This window comes from Acomys minous (assembly GCF_964271855.1).
Source record: "Acomys minous genome assembly, chromosome: 17".
Classification (NCBI taxonomy): domain Eukaryota; kingdom Metazoa; phylum Chordata; class Mammalia; order Rodentia; family Muridae; genus Acomys; species Acomys minous.
In genome coordinates, this window is record NC_140500.1 from 23,251,448 (window position 1) to 23,269,995 (window position 18,548).

At 44.4% G+C, this 18,548-nt stretch overlaps 1 protein-coding gene across 1 annotated transcript; it reads left to right on the plus strand.

The window, feature by feature from the left end:
* Positions 1-17,705: 17,705 nt before the first annotated feature.
* On the plus strand, positions 17,706-18,227 carry LOC311588078 (small ribosomal subunit protein eS12-like). The gene has a single exon (XM_084765556.1). The coding sequence runs from the start codon at positions 17,787-17,789 to the stop codon at positions 18,183-18,185; it is 399 nt and encodes a 132-aa protein (XP_084621682.1). The 5' UTR covers positions 17,706-17,786; the 3' UTR covers positions 18,186-18,227.
* The last annotated feature ends 321 nt before the right edge of the window (positions 18,228-18,548 follow it).

Consider the following 18,548-nt stretch of genomic DNA (forward strand, 5'->3'; position numbering starts at 1 on the left):
AGAGAGAGAGAGAGAGAGAGAGAGAGAGAGAAGGATAGAGACAGAGACACAGAAAGAGTTAAGAGGTAGCGGGGTGGTGGTGGTAGAGAAAGACCACAAGGAGGGTTTGTCCTTTTATATGGCCTTGGGCATGGCCACGCCCCCATGGCAGGTAGTCAATGACATCATAGGTAGGCAGACTGAAGCAGAATGCTAGCATTCCTACCTTTTCCTATCCAGTTTTATATATGGGAATAAGATAATGATAGATACAAGGTACCAGATATTATGAGTTTTATTAAATGAGCATGGGAGATAAAGAAAGGGGGGAGGAGTACGGGAGAGAGAGAGAGAGAGAGAGAGAGAGAGAGAGAGAGAGAGAGACAGAGAGACAGAGAGAGAGAGAGAGGAAGAATGAGAAGAGAGAGAGAGAGACTTTGCGGAGGGAAGGAGAGGAGAGGGATGGACACAGGAGGGAGCATAACTGAGCCAACTGGGAAGAACATGGGGGGGGAATAGGGTGGGTAAGTGGGGTTAATGGTAGACTAAAAAAAGGGGTAGAGATAAGTATCTAGATTTCATAAAATAGGTCAACTTCTGTGCTTTGGAAACTGTAACAGAGGAATAGTGTTAGGATTTTGCTTCAGTGATGTCATTGCTTACCTGCTACAGGGGTGTGGCCCTGCCCAATATATAAAACTACAGACTCACCTGGCCCCTCTCTCTCACCCTTTCTCTCTCATCTCTCTCACCCCTCTCTTCCTCTCTCCCTCTGTCTCTGTCTCTTTCTGCGGGACCCCTCCCCCTTTACTTCTCTCCCCATGCTTATACAATAAAACTTCTCCATCTAATATCTGTTGCCTGGCATCTTACTATCTTTTTTTTTTTAAATTATTAAACACAGCACTATCAGATCCCCTTAACTCTTTAAAACAGTTGGTACTTTACAAGTGTCTGTTTAGTAGTGTAAGAAACATTAAATACTTGCCTTTTCTGTCAAACACTGTAGAACTTTTAAGACAGGAATTTACCCCCTGTCATAAAACCTTTATGCAAATGTCTTCAGGCCCCCTCCACCCTGTAAAGCTTTTGTTTGCACAAAGGCCCTGGTGCATTCTCTGAACTTCAGTCACCATTCCTTTGAACTGATTGTTTTTAAACTATCCAGCCTTGAAAGGCTGTGAGGTCAGATCCCAACCTAGAGGGACAAAGCAGAGTCACCTCCTGCATTAGAATGAAAACCAAGCACACTTCCTGCCTAGGTGTGCTTGCTTGTTCTTCTCACTGTGTTTGGAGTGCACCCTCTTGACCAACAGTAAAGGTTGGTCTTGCTGAGGTATTTTCAGTGTGTTTGGGCATTCCTTTGTGCGACACTAAGATAATTTCTAACAGTAGCAACCTCCCATCTACTGTCAGAGTGGGTTAGATAGACAGTGTCAGCTGCTGTAGAATGCTCAACCTACAGGGACAGATTGGAGCCAGTACCTGGAACATCAATGTGACAGACAAAAATATTACCACAACCCCATCTATGCTAAACACTGCAAACGTGTCCAACCTGAATAGGAGGGGGAAAGCAAAAACAAAAACAAAAACAACAAACCATGCCTTAACCAACTAGCTAGCCCTAGACAGACAGATCCTTGTGCAGAGACAAAAGTAATGAGAAGAACCAAGACAATTTTGCTCCTCCCCAAATTACCAATCCCACAGTAGCAATCCTCAATGAAAACTAAGGCAAAATTCCAGATGCAGAACTTAGGACTATAAGTATGATCAAGCAACTCAAAAAAGACATGACTAATTTTTAAGAGAACACAAGATAACTGAATGAAATATCAAAGTTAATCTACAATATGAAAATAAAACTAAAAAAAAATGAGATAGAAATATTAAGTATAGGGAGAGGAGGAAGGCTGGAGTGAAATCCTAAGTGAATTTGTATTGCTGACATGGGTGATACAAGGACCCCAATACACCAACACCATGGGAGTAGCAGAGCCTTTCCTGGGCGAGGCTCAGAGGGATGGCAAAGCTTTCCTCAGGAGCTGAGTACAACAAGTGACTAGTGTGTTGGACCCTGGAGTCCAATTCAGGAAGGGGGTCGCCGAGAGAGACCACTCTAGTCACACAGGCTGGAGATATATGTAAAATTTATTACTGACACATCAGAAGTCCCACTTGTCGATGTGTCAGGGTCCCTCAGCGCTCAGGAGGTGAAAGACCCCGAGTAGCTGTTACAAGCTAGTTTTAAAGGCTAAAACCGCAAAACAGGTGGGGTTGCTTATCAAGTTAGACCATATGGACATTAGGACATCTGGCATTGGGAAGCTCTTTGTGGGGGCTTGGGTGTGAGTCTCTAGAGTGGTTACTGAAAGCCGTATGAGGACATCTCATATTTGGAAACTTACATGTAACTATTCTGGGAACTAGGGTGGAACTTTTGAAGTTAACAATAACGAGAACTGGGAGAAGTGAGCAAGCTGGACAAGCGAACAAGCATCTTGTATTTTACAATTTTACAGTTTCTCAGTGTATACAAAAACTACCAACTGAAACTTCCTTGTCCCAGATGTTTATAGTCTGAGAAACTGGCTTAAGAGAACTCCAACTGAGAGACCAGTTGGATGATGACTCCTCCCTCTGTGCTTTACACAATAAACACACTGAGGTTCTGGCTTCTGTTGGTGGTGGGTACCATTCCAATGGAGTGTGCACAAGCCACCTGACCCCAACTTTTCTCTTCAAGTGTCTGTCCTTTATTCCTTTGACACTTCTAGTCAGGGTTATAGGACCAAGCCATGTGGTCATGAGTAAGGCAACCGAAGAAACCTAAACCAAAATCATGAAATGAAAAAACAAACAAACAAACAAAACCAATGTATTCGAATTAAACTTATTTTGTATCAATATACAAAGCTCTATACCAATGACTTAAAGATAATCTTGTGAGTAACAATTAAGGCCTTCAGTTGAGGAATAGATTCAACAATCTACTTTTTGTCTTATCATTCCTATATGTTTTTATATTCCTCTTTCTTTCTTTTCCACCCCTATCTCCATGCCTGAGAAAGAAAGATAAAGGAAAAGAGAGACATCCCTGAGTCCAACCTTGTTTTCTCTCTGCATAAGACCAATAATAACTCATAACCAACTCCCAATGAAAATAAACATCTAGTGAGTTCGACACCAGCCTGGTCTACAAAGTGAGTCCAGGACAGTCAAGGCTACACAGAGAAAGCTTGTCTATAAAAACAAACAAACAAACAAACAAAAAACCAAACCAAAACAAAAAACAGCAACAACAACAACAACAACAACAAAGAAGATAAACATCTATAGCCGAAGACAGCAACCAAAACCTACCCAGCTCCCCTTAAGGGAAATGGGGCGTTATTCTCTCTCTTTTATTTTTTATATTTTGGTTTTTTGAGACAGGGTTTCTCTGTGTAGTCTTGGCTGTCCTGGACTTGCTTTGTAGATCAGGCTGGCCTTGAACTCACAGGGATCCACCTGCCTCTGCCTGCCGAGTGCTGGGGGCGTTGTTCTCTTAAGGTTTCTCCCAGCTGATTTGGGATGAATAATACCTTTGTAAGAGCCCAAATAAAATTGGGAAGAATGGTTAAACAAGCTAGGAATAGCTTTTGTGGTCCAGTTTCTAAATGTTGAGAAATTCCAGGCTTAATAGAAGTCCTGTGTTGGACAGTCTGAAATATTGGACCAGTTGGGCTTGGACACTTTCTTCAAAGCTGTCCTGTTCTGATGGAGGACAGAAACATTGGTATAGAATTCAAATGTAAGATTATTCTTCACATACATTATATGTACTTCTACTCTAATATGTGGTATTGTACCCATACAACTCAACTGTAATACAAGGTTTAATTTCAGTACTTTGAAAGGGCTATAGCAGGCTGTTTAGGATAATTAAGTAATACAGGTTAATTGTTAGTTGGGCAAATCATAGTCATGTCAATTACTAGTCTATTTTTATCACAAGAATATGCATCCTAGGTTTAACAGATAGATATGTTTCTATGGTTAGGTAAGGTAAAATAGATAAGGTCTTCAAAAACTACAGAGAATACAGAATATGGCATTTAAAGATGATGTTATTATTTTATTTTTTAAAAAGATTTTATTTATTTATTGCATATGAGGGCTCTATTTGCATGTACACCAGAAGAAGGCATTATATCATGCAAGCCACTGAGTAGCTATGGGTAATTGAACTCAGGACCTCTGGAAAAGCAGCCAGTGCTCTTAACCACTCAGCCATCTCTCGAGCCCGGTTATTATTTTAAAGATTCTTTGACAATGAGACAGGTTAGCTCCTGCCAACACCCAGCATGCCCCAAAGAAGATGATGAGCATCAAAGAAGCGCCTTATGGAGTTGGCTTCAAATGTGGCAAAACAGCTACTGGGCAAAATGTCCTCATTTCAGCCACAGACAAAATTCTGCCTAAAAACGGGCAAGCTTTAATGCAGACAGAGTTGATGGCCAAACTCTGCTAAGACAGGGTAAGCAAGTCCTCAATAGTTCCTGCAACAGAAGTATGTCTGTCAGATGCACTGAGCCAGAAGGCTGAAGATGATGCTCCATCATTATAGTTTTGAGGATTGTTCAGGCAGCAAACTGTTTCTGTCATTTTTTTTTCATTATGGAAGCTGCCAACCTGAACTTCCTGTTTACTCAGGTAATTAATTTTATTCCTTCTCAAGTCTCTGATGAGGTTTAAGACAAGATAGTTCAATTGCTGACTTTTTAATTTATACCATGTAAACAAGAAAGTCTTAGGCTGATGTCTTTTAAACTCTGGAAAATCACAACTGCAAACTCAATCTAATATACCCAGGGAACTATCTGTCAAAATGGACGGTGAAAGGAAAAGTTTTCATGATAAAATCAGGCTAATGAAATTTATAACCTACAAGCGAGCCCTATAGACAATATTGGAAGAAATATTACCGTGTAAAGAGAAATACACTCAAGAGCAGGAAAAACTCAAACAATTTGAAGACACTCATTAAACAAAAGAGGACTAAGAAAACCCCAAATACTACAGAGTGAACAAAATGACAAGAAGCCATGCACACCTTTCAATAGTAGCTCTGAATATAAATGTTCTCAATTTACCCATGAAAAGACACAGACCAGAGGAGTGGTTTAGAAAACAGAACCTCGCCTGGCAGTGGTGGTGCACGCCTTTAATCCCAGCACTGGGCAGGCAGAGGCAGGCGGATCTCTGTGAGTTCGAGGCCAGCCTGGTCTACAAAGTGAGTCCAGGACAGCCAAGGCTACACAGAGAAACCCTGACTCAAAAAACAAACAAACACCAAAAAAGAAAACTGCCTCAAGAAACACAGCAAAGATAAACATCATTTAAAGGTGAAAGGATGGGAAAAGGTGTTACAAACAAGTAGAACCAGGAAACAAACTGATGCTGCTGTAAGGGAACAATTATCAAGAGTACATTATGATTCTAAATATATATGATCTGGATATAGGCTCATCTAACTTCATCGGGCAATGACTACTAGGTTTAAAATCACACATTAATGCCAACACAGTAATAGCTGGTGAGTTAAACGCTACACTGTCATCATCAAACAGATCAAATGTATGAAAAGGGCCGGGTGGTGGTGGCAGCGGCGGTGGCGCACGCCTTTAATCTCAGCACTCTGGAGGCAAAGGCAGTGGAATCGATGAGTTCGAGGCCAGCCTGGCCTACAAAGCGAGTCCAGGACAGCCAAGGCTACACAGAGAAACCCTGAAACCCTGTCTCGAAAAAATAAAAGCCAAAAGAAAAAAGAAAATGCCCATAGTTTAACTAGCCTTTGCCATAAATGTGGGTAGTAAGCAGACATTACTCACAACCAGGGTTCTGACACTGGTACCCAGAGTTTACTTTATCAAAGAAAGAGTGCCTGAACACTGATTTGCAAAACTGCTCCTTACATCTATAGAGATGGCATGTGACCCAGACCCCTGTGTGCCTCTCATCTATAAACGCCCCTTCCCAACCTCCCTTCCCTTGCCCCTTGCCACCTGAGGCAGTTGGAGGAGCTGGACCCTGGCTTATGAGAAGAGGGAGAACTGGCCCTGTCCCTCACCAGCTGCAGCCCTTGGGAGAGCGAACCCTGTACTTTGCCAGCACAGTAGAGTTGGCCCTGGTGGCATGGGCTCCAGAGAACTGGCCCAGAGTGGGAGACCCGCCCCTGCCCTTTGCTGGCTGCAGCGTTGGGTGAGCTAGCCAGAGCAGTGCTGGAGAGTTTGCCCTGGTGGTGCAGGTGCAGGAGAGCTGGCAGGCTGACCAACTCGGCTACCACCTGGTAGCAAAATCCATCTCGTCTATAAACTGCAGGAGCATGTGAAAGGGCTGATCCTGCAGATCCAAAGCTGTAGCTACCAGGACGAGATTGTTTTTTTTTTAATGCTTTGTCTTGTTTACTTTTTTCTTGTTTTGCTTGTTTGTTGTTTGTTTTCTTTTGAGGAAGAGGTTGTAAGAGAAAAGGGTAGATACAAAGTGACCTGGAGAGGAGTGGGATTGGATTGGGGTGCATGATGTGGAAAAGAAAGCCCTCCCCAGCTCCTAGAGGTAACCACTATTGTGACACTGCCCAGAGCTGTGTCCTTGGTTCCTTTATAGTTATAGTTTCCACATTTGTGTTTCCAAATATGGAAGATTGGTATGGTTTTGAACTAGGTGTCAATAGATGATATGCATTCTTTGATTTTGTGTGTTCTCTACAGGGACTGGATCAAGGCCCTTGAGCATGCATGAGAGTGACAACCACTGAACAACACTCTGGCATTATTTCTTTTTTGTATTGGGCTTTATTTTTTGTGACTCACTTCAATATTCACTCATATCATCACGTGTCACTATACATTATTCTCACTGTTCATGTGGTCTTATTCCATTGGCTGGACCAGATATTTGAATCTGGGTTGGCTAGAAAAATGCCAAACTCTTACACTACCACCATCAAAGAGAATGAGTCACACTCCACTTCATGCTAAGACTTGGCACTATGAGATTTTTTTTTTAATCAGTTAATTTGGAAGATACACAGTGTTTCATTAACTTTTTGTGTGTAGCTCTTTCTTATAACACCTTCTTTGTAGTTTTGGTTGTTTGTGAGTCTTGTCATGTTGACTATTCTGCTGTGTTCATCTCTGGTGATAAGGGCTGCTCTTCCCTCCCTGCTATAGAAAAGAGGCAGCCTTCACGGGAACTGATGCTCTGTTATCTTGGCGGGAGGGTGTCACATATTAGGATATAGGCAGCTTCACTAGCCTAACTCTAGGTTGCTCAGCAACCTCTGACATCATCATCTGCCACCCCCACTGCCAGGGGCCCAAGATAAAAAGGACAAACCCACCACCTCATCTCTCTCTCTCTTGCACACTCTCTCTAAGGGACATTCCCTTTCCCTCTCTCTCTCTCCCCCACTCTCTCTCTGTCTCTGTCTCTCCATCCTCATGGCCTACTCGGGCCCTAACTCCTCTGCTCTCCTCTTCCCCCAAATAAATCTCTCCATAAAAAATTTGTTGCAAGGCATCTTATTTTTAATGATAACAGAAGGGGTTGTCCTTTGCTTGCTTCTCCTCAACTGTCCTCAGACCAAAATAGCCCGTATGCTACAGTAGCATATTGTAAGGTGTCATGCTGATCTGTGACTGAGACTGGGCTTCCGAACCGTTTTTGTACTATAGAAGATTAAGAATGTAACAGTCATTTTTTGGGTCTTGATTTTTTAATCTAGGCTGATAACTTCAAAATATCTATATTATTCCTCTTAGGCCTGTGTGTCAATAGCTGCATCCATATTTCTTTCATCACTTACCTCTTTCTCAATTTAATTATGGGCATGCCGGGCTTATTAAGCTGTGTGGAAGAGCTATACCTTAAGCCATTTTATCTAAGTGTCTAAGTGAAAGGATCAGTTGAGCAATGTATGAACCCATTATGTGGTTACAACAAGCAGCATAATGATTGCACTAAGATTTCATCTTACCACAAGGCTGCAGTCTAATTAAACTTTATTCCTTAAGTCCTTCTCTACAGTTGCCTACAAGTCTCCAAATATATGGTATTAACCCCTTTTTGTTCTGACTAAAACTCACCTGGCAGGCAGCCATGGGGTTGTACAGTTGTAATTCGAGCACCAGGGAGCTAGAGGCATGGGTGTCATGAATTTGAGGCCATGAGAGAAGTCAAGTCCAAACTAAACAAGATCAGAACAAAACGAACTGAACTAGTCTTTGCTAAGCTCATTTCTTTCTTCCAGTTCTTGTCAACTCCAGCCACATGAGCCTAAAATTATATTTCTTACCGTTGTCTAGACTTGTATGATCATAAAGTACAATGGGGCTGCCTTACACGTTATAAGAGACAAACTTTTTTGTTGTTGTTGCTTTGTTTTTTGAGACAGAGTTTCTCTGTGTAACATTGCCTGTCCTAGACTCACTTTTTCCTAGACCAGGCTGGCCTCAAACTTGTAGCGATCCACCTGCCTCCGCCTCCCGAGTGCTGGGTTTAAAGGCGTGTGCCACCGTGCCCAGCCCAAGAGACAAACTTAACACAATTCTTTCCCAGAGTTTTAGTCTCCAATAAGTTTCCTCATTGCTTACTAACTGGTCCTTAGCTAACACTTATGTCTCACTTTGATTGCAGGTACTTGAGGCCCACCAACTCTGCTAGAAGTCCTACACTGAGCCATTTTAAAGAATGATTCACTGGGCCACATGAGAGCAGCACTATCTTTGTTAGGGTTTTTATTGCTGTGATTCGAAACAAAACAAACAACAACAACTTAAGGAGGAAAGAGTTCGTTTTAGCTTGTAGTTCCATACCACAGTCTGATACTGGAAAGGTCAGGGCAGGAACTCAAGGCAGGAAGGGAAGCAGAAGCCATGGAGGAGGGATAATTATTGGCTTGCTCCGCCTGCCTTTACTCATTTTGTGTTGTTATATACTCCCGAACTATGTGCATTAGGTCTTAGCCTGAGACCTCACAGTGCATAGGGGTAGCACCAGCTGCAATGCTCTGGGCCCTCCCACATCAATCTTTAAACAAGAAAATTCTCCATAGGCTTGTCCAAGCTCAATCTCTGAGGCATTTTCTTTTCTTTTCTTTTCTTTTTTCTTTTTTCCTGTTAAGGTTCTTCCTTTCTCTCAAATGAGTCTAGCTTGTGTCAAGTTGACAAACAAACAAAATAACTAAGCCAGCACAAGTATCTTATTTCTAATCCCAACAAGTTGGTTGGCTCAAATTGTTAAAATAAATATGATTTAGTGGTCATTCAAGTAATCTCAGAACTCATGAAGCTGAAATGAGAAGATTGATAGTTCAAGGCCATCCTGAGCTATACAATATTGAAAGCCAACCTAGATTCCATAGGGAGATCCTATCACAAAAACAAAACAAAACAAAAACAAAAACAAAAAAAACACCAACAAAAAAATCTAATAAAACAAGCTGGGCGGTGGTGGCGCACGCCTTTAATCCCAGCACTCGGGAGGCAGAGGCAGGTGGATTGCTGTGTGTTCAAGGCCAGCCTGGTCTACAAAATGAGTCCAGGACAGGCAAGGCTACACAGAGAAACCCTGTCTCAAAAAAAAAAATCTAATAAAACAAACAAGCAAATATCTTAAATCTTAGTATGCTAGATTTATGTTGGCATGACAATAGCTGATAAAATTGGCTTTCAAGGAGAGAAGCTGTGTCCCTCCCCGACCCCCCCCCCCAGTGGCACTATTAGGAGGTATGGCTTTGTTAAAGGAAGTGTGTCAATGTGGAGGCAGGCTCTGAGGTTTTATGTATGCTCAAACCATGCCCAGTTTGGCACATAGTCTCTTCCTGCTGCCTGAGGATCAAGATGTAGAACTCTCAGCTCCTTCTCCAGCACCATGTCTGCCTGCATGTTGCCATGCTTCCCGCCATGATCATAATGGACTAAACCTCTGAAACTGTAAGCCAGCCTCAGTTAAATGTTCTCCTTTATAAGACTTGATACCCTATGAGCACATAAAGGGGGAGGAAGTCCCCTTCAGTCACAGTCATAGGGGAGGGGAGTAAGGGGAAAATAGGAGGGAGGGAGGAATGGGAGGATACAAGGGATAGGATAACCATTGAGATGTAATATGAATAAATTAATAAAAAATAAAAAAAAGAGTTGCTGTGGTCATGGTTTCTCTTCTCAGCAATAGAACCCCAAGACAGAAGGTTTATTTGGGTTCAGGGTTAGCTGTCTCTGTTGTGCTTGGATCTCTGACAAGGAGAGAGATGGTGGGCAACCTGCACGGAGCAAAGATGCTCACTTTGTAGGAGCCCAGAAAACAGAAGAAAATCTCAGATCCCAGTAGCTCCTACAAGGACCCGCACTCAATGTCCTGAGTTCTTCTAATAAGTCCCAGTCCCTGGAGGAGCCACAGCTTCCAACACGCCCAGGCTGAAGACCAAGCTCTGATTCAACACACGTATCTTAGGGGACATTTAAAATCCAAGCCATTACACTTAGTAAAACATCACACGTATATAAAAACATGTCACTTCTCATTCTACATTTTTATTGACGTTTGGATGGAGGCTGTGATGCATATTGTCTTTGTAGCCTGCCACAGTACTGAAAACTATGTATGCTAAAAACATACACTCACTGTTTTCTCCTGAAAACTGTTTTACTTCTCAGTGGTCTGGATCAAACCTCACTGAAGATTTTGGTAAATTTCAGTTTTCTCTCCTGGAATCTGTAGCTTGTTTTAAATTGGTTATTCTACATTCTCCATGTCATGGTGCTAGATGAAGCAAAGGTTACACTCATTTCACCATTAATGGGTTGAATTCAGGGGTGGCTTTATTAGTTTAATCAATCAGTTTCCTGGCAGGCAATGGTCGATTTTTGCTCATACAACCTTAGGCACTCACAACCCAAGAAATCACTAGCGTGACTTGGGTTGAGGGAGGACAGTGACTTTCGAGGGTCTTTTTCAGTGGTTCCTTTCTGGGTCTGGCTTCTCTTAAGGCTTTCTGGGCAAGCATCTCAGAAGACACTCAGACATACAGGCTCATTAACCAAATCTAAAGCTAAGGCAGGCAGCAAAACCATGAGCTCTCAGGACAGATGAGAAAGTTAAACAGATGAAAAAAAAAAGTCAGCTAGCATAGTTATTTAATGTACATGACTGGGGAAGCCATCATTTGGCAAGCTTGATACTAAGAGGTTAAACTCTGGGCATGGAGATGTGACCTGGTGGTAGAGCACCAGAGACTAAAATAATGAAAGAAAAGATTTTGAGATCTCCATAGCTACGTTCTGACCACACCCGTTCCAGAAGCACGCAGCTCGTGACCCAAGGGTCACAAGGACCCAAGGACAGCCCAAGTCCTAAGTGGAAAGCATTGAGTTGCTTGGGTTTGCCCCGCCTCCACCACCCATAATTTATTTATTTGTAACTAGACTTAGCAGTTCTCAAATGTGTGAACTCCGTAGAGGGCAACAACGTCAATAGGGTGGACAGGCCAGCAGAGAACATTCTCAGATTCCCCTGCCTGCTTCTTTCAGCATCAAGACCAGGGCCTTGAACATGCTGGGCAAGCACTCTGTAATGAGCTATGCCCCCAGCCCTGTTGTCTCATTGTTTTGTTGGAATTGGGGGGCAGGAGCGGGGAGGGGATGCAGATGGAATCCAGAGCCTCACACAGTTTAAGTACGCACCCCTTGGCCATGAACAATTGCTTTAGAGACCAGCTGAGGATGCTGGGACCCTGAATAGGTAGATCTTTCTCAGCGAACCTGTTTCACCATCTGCTCTTAACTGTAGCTGTTTAACAGCAATTTATTGAATGCTTACAGAGGAAAATCGACAAAGTGAATTCTAAGACATCATTTACTTATTTCTCTCAATGACCCTGCTAGATATTGCTTTCATTTTTAATGAAACTCTCAGAGGTCGTGACACTTCATGTCCACCATTAGGAGGTAGAACCTTTAAGTGGTAAAGTCGGATTCCATCCAAGAGCTCATGGTTCACGCTCTAAGCTAAACCAGCAGATTCAAGGGATGGCTGTTTCCCCTCATCTTAGTATATCTACAATGCCCAGAGCACACCTTTGAGTGAATAATTCATGGGAAATATTTATTAATGCTCAAGAGGGCACCATGTTTGTATAAGGAGGTCTACATTCAGGTATATGAATTCAGTTTTTATGGCTGATGAATAAGAAGTTAAAAAATCAGGCGGGTGTGGGGGTTCATGCCTCTAGTTTTAGCTCTCGGGAGTCAGGTGCAGAAGCATCACAAGGTCATAGGCCAGGATGAGCTACATAATGAGGTAGTGTATGAAAGAAAGACAGAAAGACAGGAAGGAAGGAAAAAAAGGGTGTGAGGGAAAAAGGGAGGAAGGAGGGAAGAAAGAAAGGAGGCAGGCAGGCAGGCTGAGGAGATGGTTTAATGAGAAAATGCTTGTGATGGAAGTGTGAGGAACTGAGTTGGTTTGTTTTATTTTATTTTAAATGTATTTTATCTCCATTTATTTATGTATTTTATGTGTATGCATGCTTTGTCTCCATTTACATCCGTACACCAGAAGAGGGCATCAGACGAGTGTGAGCTGTCATGTGGGTGCTGGGAATTGAACTCAGGACCTTTGGAAGAGCAGTGAGTGCTCTTAACCACTGAGTCATCTCTCCAGCCCAGCCCTAGGACCTGGGTTTGGATCTCCAGAACTCACAGAAAAATATTGACTGTCCTTATGACCCTTGAGGTGTGAAGAGATCAGCTCCAAAGGCCCCACCAGCCAATCTCTGAGGTCTGGCCATGGACAACTAATGGAGCCCGGGCCCCCTTGGCCCAACCACTACCATCTCTGACAGTGAACGTCAGGTAGTCATTGCTGTATCAGGGCAGCCCATCTCCTTCCTTTTGGACACTGGAGCCACTTTTTCTGCCCTGATGGCATTTTGGGACCCACTTCTCCTTGTTTTCCTATTGTCAGAGTAGGGGGACAGCCTATGGACCTCATATCATCCCACCACTAGCTGCATTTTTAACGTTGTTCCCTTTACTCACCTAGTGATGCCAACCTGTCCCATCCCTTTATTGAAAAGGGACCTTTGAGCCAAAATGGGAGCCTCTATTTTCTTTGTTCACCACACCCACTTGACTCTAGACTCACCAGACATTTTTCTCCATCTTCTACCCACCACCATTTGCCGCAGCCTCATCCTGACACCCTGTACTTTTCAGTCAACTCTGGGGACTTGGTCCTTCTCTCTTATCCTGATCAAAATCCCTTTCCTCTTTCTCTTAAATGGACAGGTCCCTTCAGGGTCGTCCTTACTACCCCAACTGCAGCTAAGCTTGATGGCTTCTCTCATTGGATTCAGCTTTCTCATCTCAAGCCCTTTATACCATTACCCCAAGGCAATCCTCCTTTTTACATCTCAACCCCCACAGGACCCTGCTCTCTTAAGTTTTGGAAGACACCACAGTCCACCAGCCTGCCTCTGGTCTCAGAAGAATAAGGCCTCATACATCTGCTGAAACCCAAGCTTGACCCTATTGAGTGATGCTGTACCATTTCCAGTGCTTCCTCTTGCTCACACCATCGTTAGTGAACTATATGTATGGAGATTTGAGGTCCAGGAAACCTATACTCAGCAGTTTAACCAGACCACTCATGTGGTGGAGTCTGGAAACTGCTCACTAACAGGTTGCAAAAAGGAGATACTTATCCCTACAACTCCAAATCCATTTCTAGAACACCTGCCCCCTATGCCTGCTTTCTCTATGATCAAACTAAAACTTACTGTCAACATTGGCCAGAGACTTATGGAGGCTGCCTTATTGGTCCTGTAGGAGACATAGTGCATACTCAAAAGGGAGTTCTACTTTTTATACAAAGTTGGGCATCTTTTGCATCCTAATTAAGGACCCATGGCACTCCAGATGGGAGACCGGGTCATTGGTAAACTTTATTACAGTATTTACCACAGTCGCCCATCAGGCACAATAAAAACACAGAAGTACACATCCCACGCTCTCAAACCCTAGATATAGACATGGTAGAAGAAGTGGTCCAAAGCTCCTCAAAGGCCCTCATATCTGTTTTTGATAATATTGATCCCACTTCCCTGCCATTTGGTCTTTTGTTTCAGACATTAACCTCTGCATATCAGCTATTGAGTAAAGCTCTGCCTAACCACTTTGGGAACTGCTGGTTGTGTGTCCCTCTTGGTTCAAATTTACAACCACCCTTTGTAGCCTTGCCCATCATCTTACTAGATTCTTTCACTTTGCCACTTGTTAAGTGCACAAGGCCAAATAATATCTGCACCACCTCTTATCTGTCCCACATCTCTCCTTTTGGTATCACAAGCTTCTTTAGTTCTTCAGGAACATACTTTGTGGGCAACCTGGAGTCCGCAGACTGTGATAATACCCCAAGCATTAGTACTGCCACCCAGCCCTTTGTCCATATATTTACAATGCCTTATTTATCTGTGGTACTCACATATACCATTGCCTACCTGCTGCATGATCTCGAACTTGTGTGCCCTGGTGTTCCTTTTTCCAAAACTACAGGTGGTACCTGGCGAAGAGCCCTTGCCAGTTTTCATCACTAGCACAGCATGATAAAGGAGCGATTCAAGTCACACCATTTCTAGCAGTCCTGGGCATAACCGCTGGTGTCACTGGAACAGCAGGACTGACTGCTTCAGTGCCTATTTACCGTAAGCTGTCCTCCTAGTTTTTCCAGGATTTCCACCAGGTGGCTCAAACCAGCCTTAGCCTCCAAGGCCAGATAGACTCCCTGGCCGCAGTAATACTACAAAATCAGCGAGGAGTAGATTTAATAACAGCAGAGAGAAGTGGCCTTTGTCTCTTCCTTGGGGAGATATGTTGCTTCTATGTTAACCAGTCAAGATAGTAAAGGAGAGGATCTGACAATTTCTGACAGATCTCCAAAACCATAAGAAACAGACAGATGCCTCTAGCCAATGCATCACTGGCAGTCCAGTATGGAATTGGATACTACCTCTTTAAACCCCGCTTCTCCTCATTTTTAAAAAAATTCTACTAATTGTACCCTGCCTCATCAATTTCTTATCTAAATTTTTGCAACAGCAAATTCAAAGGCTGTCTAATCAGATTTTTAATCAGTTGCTATTACAGGGTTACTGGCCCCTAACTACAGAGCCAAAGGCTTGGAATATTGAATTATACACTGACCAGACTTCACCCAAAGACCTTGACTCTCAATCCCTCTTTCTAGCCCCTGAATCTTTATTAAACAATAAAGAGGGGGACTGTAGGGCTAGAGCCATGGCAACCTGTTGCCTTAGCAGTGGAGAGCTCACTGCCTCAGGCTTAGAGATGACTTTGGGAGTGGTGCTGAGCCCTGGCGCCCAGCTCCAGGGCAGAGGGCCTCAGTGGTTATGGAGAGATCAATGCGGCAACTGCCGCCTCAGCAGAGTGACTGTCACCTCGGTGGATAGATAGCCTGCTGCCTCAGCGGCAGCCCACAACAACATCTCTGAGATGGAGAAGTATCTCCATCCTGTGACCCAAGCTGGCTGAGGCAATCCCAAGCCATCCCAAGCCACCCCAAGGCGTGAGGCAGGCCACATTAGCTCCGCAGCCCCACCCCGCTTTGCAGCAAGCATGAGGGAATCTGAGTGGTCCACTGTCCCTTCTCCCCACCCCCACACACACCAAGAGTTACTAAAAGTTCAATTGCCTTGCTGCCAGTCAATCCTCCTTCCCACCTCAGGGCAGTCAGGACCTCCTTCCAATCCTTGGGCTGTGGAGGAAGGAAATAACATGATAGCTCCTGTCAGTGTCTCTTCGGGAGCTGTCCATGGTGACCATTCCTGCCTCAGCTGACTGCTATGGGAACCGGACACCTTTCCTGCCTCAGAATGCCTACTGCCACAGCCATGGCAGCTGTCTGTGATGACAGCAACCTTTCCTGCTTCTGTCTACTGCTTTCGCAGTGGATTCTATAAGTTTTGGACTCTTTGTAAACTTTATAATCCCTCAAGGCAGATAAGTGGCCAGACTTCTGCCTGAGAAAGTTCCAGCCTCCCAGCCCCACCCCCACTTCTGTATCTGCTATCTCCAGCCCCTCAAGTGGGATTTTTTTCAAGTGGGATTAATTCTAGATTATTCTAATTTGGAATGAAAAGTCTGGACACAACCCCACTAATCCCTGAGCAGGAGAACCAACTAATCCCTGTACAGGAAGCCTACCATTCCCTGAGCTCCCCCAAGCTCAGTACTTGAAATCCCACCAGTCCACACTCTGAAAGTCTCTGCCCTAGAAAGCTCCACCCACCTAAGAAAACCTATATAAAGGCTGTGTCTGCCCAGTTCCCTCCCAGGAGCAAAGTCAGCCGTTCCTGGATTCTTCTCTCTTCTCCTGGATTCATTTCTCCAATAAATCTCTTTAAAGAGAGTTACTGCCTGCTGTGACTCTCTTTTCAGAAGATAAAGAGAAAAAAATAATAAACAAAGAAGGAGCAGAGCTCAGGCTCTGGCTCCTCAGCTCCTCAGTGTTGGGGCAACCCTCCCCTGGGAGCTGCATCGTCTCTGTTGAGGAGGTTTCCTCTCAGAGATGTGGTTCCTGGGCTCCCGTGCCTCAGGATAACCTTGGGACACTGCTCCACCTCAGAGCTGGGATACTTTCCCAGCCTGTGGAGTTGCGAGCTTCCTGGACACTCTTCCATCTGAGTACCAGAAGGCATGCCTCCCACCCACAAGGCAAACAACAACAACAACAACAACAACAACAACAACAACAACAACAGAGGGGGTAGGAGACAGCTGGGTCTTTCTGGCCAGCTGTGTAGTATGCCAGGTTTAGTGAGAGACCCATGGACAGAGATAGAGGAAGATACTCAGAGAGTCAACGTGTACACATGTGCATACACATAAATGCACACAGGAGCACATCACAGGCACACACACACACACACACACACACACACACACACACACACACACACACACCTGCCTGTGTGGGGTGGGGTGGGGCTGTGCATGTTGGTGCATGCCTGTAATAGGGAGGCAGGGGGAATCAGGAGCTCAAGTTACCATTGGCTATAGGGAAAGTTCAAGGCTAGGTCAGACTCTGTCTCAAACAACGCATAAACAAAGTTCACTACCTGTGTACACTGGCAGAGTAAGTTGTTCTGAGCTCCTGTTGCTCTTCCCAGGGGTGATGAACAGTGGGTGCTGAGAACCGAATCTGAGGTTTCTGGAATAACAACCGGTGCTTTTAACCACTGAGCCCTGTCTCTAGTCCTAGGAATTGAATCTCGTTTTTTTCCTTCATTATTTACTTATTTGTTCATTTTGCACTCAACCGCAATCAACTCCCTTCTTTCCTTCAAGTTCCACCCTCCCACCTGTTTCCCCATGCCCACAGGAACTGAATCTTTATTCTTTCTTTCTTTCTTTTTTTTTTGGTTTTGTTTTTGCGTTTCGAGACAGGGTCTCTCTGTGTTAGCCTTGGCTGTCTTGGGCTCGCTTTGTAGACCAGGCTGGCCTCGAACTCACAGTGATCCGCCTGCCTCTGCCTCCTGAGTGCTGGGATTAAAGGCGTGCGCCACCACGCCCGGCTCAGGATTTGAATCTTAAGGGTGTTTTTTTTATTGAGAGAGCCAGCAGCCTGAGAAGGTGGCATGCTAACACCCTAAGAAGACATGGCGCGCTTTTTCCCCTGCTGCCGCCGAGTTGCGCGGAGGCGGAGGCTCGGGTGTGTTCAAGATTCGCCCTCACCCGTAATCCACCGCCATGGCCGAGGAAGGCATTGCTGCTGGAGGTGTAATGGATGTCAACACTGCTCTACAAGAGATGCTGAAGACCACCCTCATCCATGATGGCCAAGCACGTGGCCTACACGAAGCTGCCAAAGCCTTAGACAAGCCCCAGGCCCACCTTTGTGTGCTGGCATCCAACTGCGATGAGCCCATGTACGTCAAGCTGGTGGAGGCTCTGTGTGCTGAGCACCAGATCAACCTGATTAAGGTTGATGACAACAAGAAACTGGGGGGATGGGTAGGCCTCTGTAAGATCGATCGAGAGGGGAAGCCACGGAAAGTGGTTGGTTGCAGTTGTGTAGTGGTTAAGGACTATGGCAAAGAATCTCAGGCCAAGGATGTCATCGAGGAGTACTTCAAATGCAAGAAATGAATAAATAAATTTTTTGCTCATTTAAAAAAAAAAAAAAGAAAACATGGCGCTTCAGGCAGGAGGTTAAGAGAGAAGTGGGGTGAAGGCCGTGGGGAATAGGGGCGACGGGCAGCAAAGCTACTCAGTCACTCTAGAGCTCATCCTTGTTCCTCAGGTCAGGGCAGCCACCTCTCTGTGCTCCTCTCATTATCACCCCTTGCGCTCTTCCTCCATCCCGTATCCAGGCTCAGGCACTTCTTGAAACACTGCGTCTAGTTGGTGACTCCTAGTGTAAACTTCATTTTCCTCTGGCTCTGGTCTCCTCTCCCGTGTTTCCCGTTGCGCTTGGTTTGGTATGATCACATTGCCTTTTGTTCTCTTAGG

Coding starts and splice junctions, on each gene's coding strand:
- LOC311588078 (XM_084765556.1), top strand. CDS start 17,787: ATGGCCGAGGAAGGCATTGCTGCTGGAGGTGTAATGGATGTCAACACT.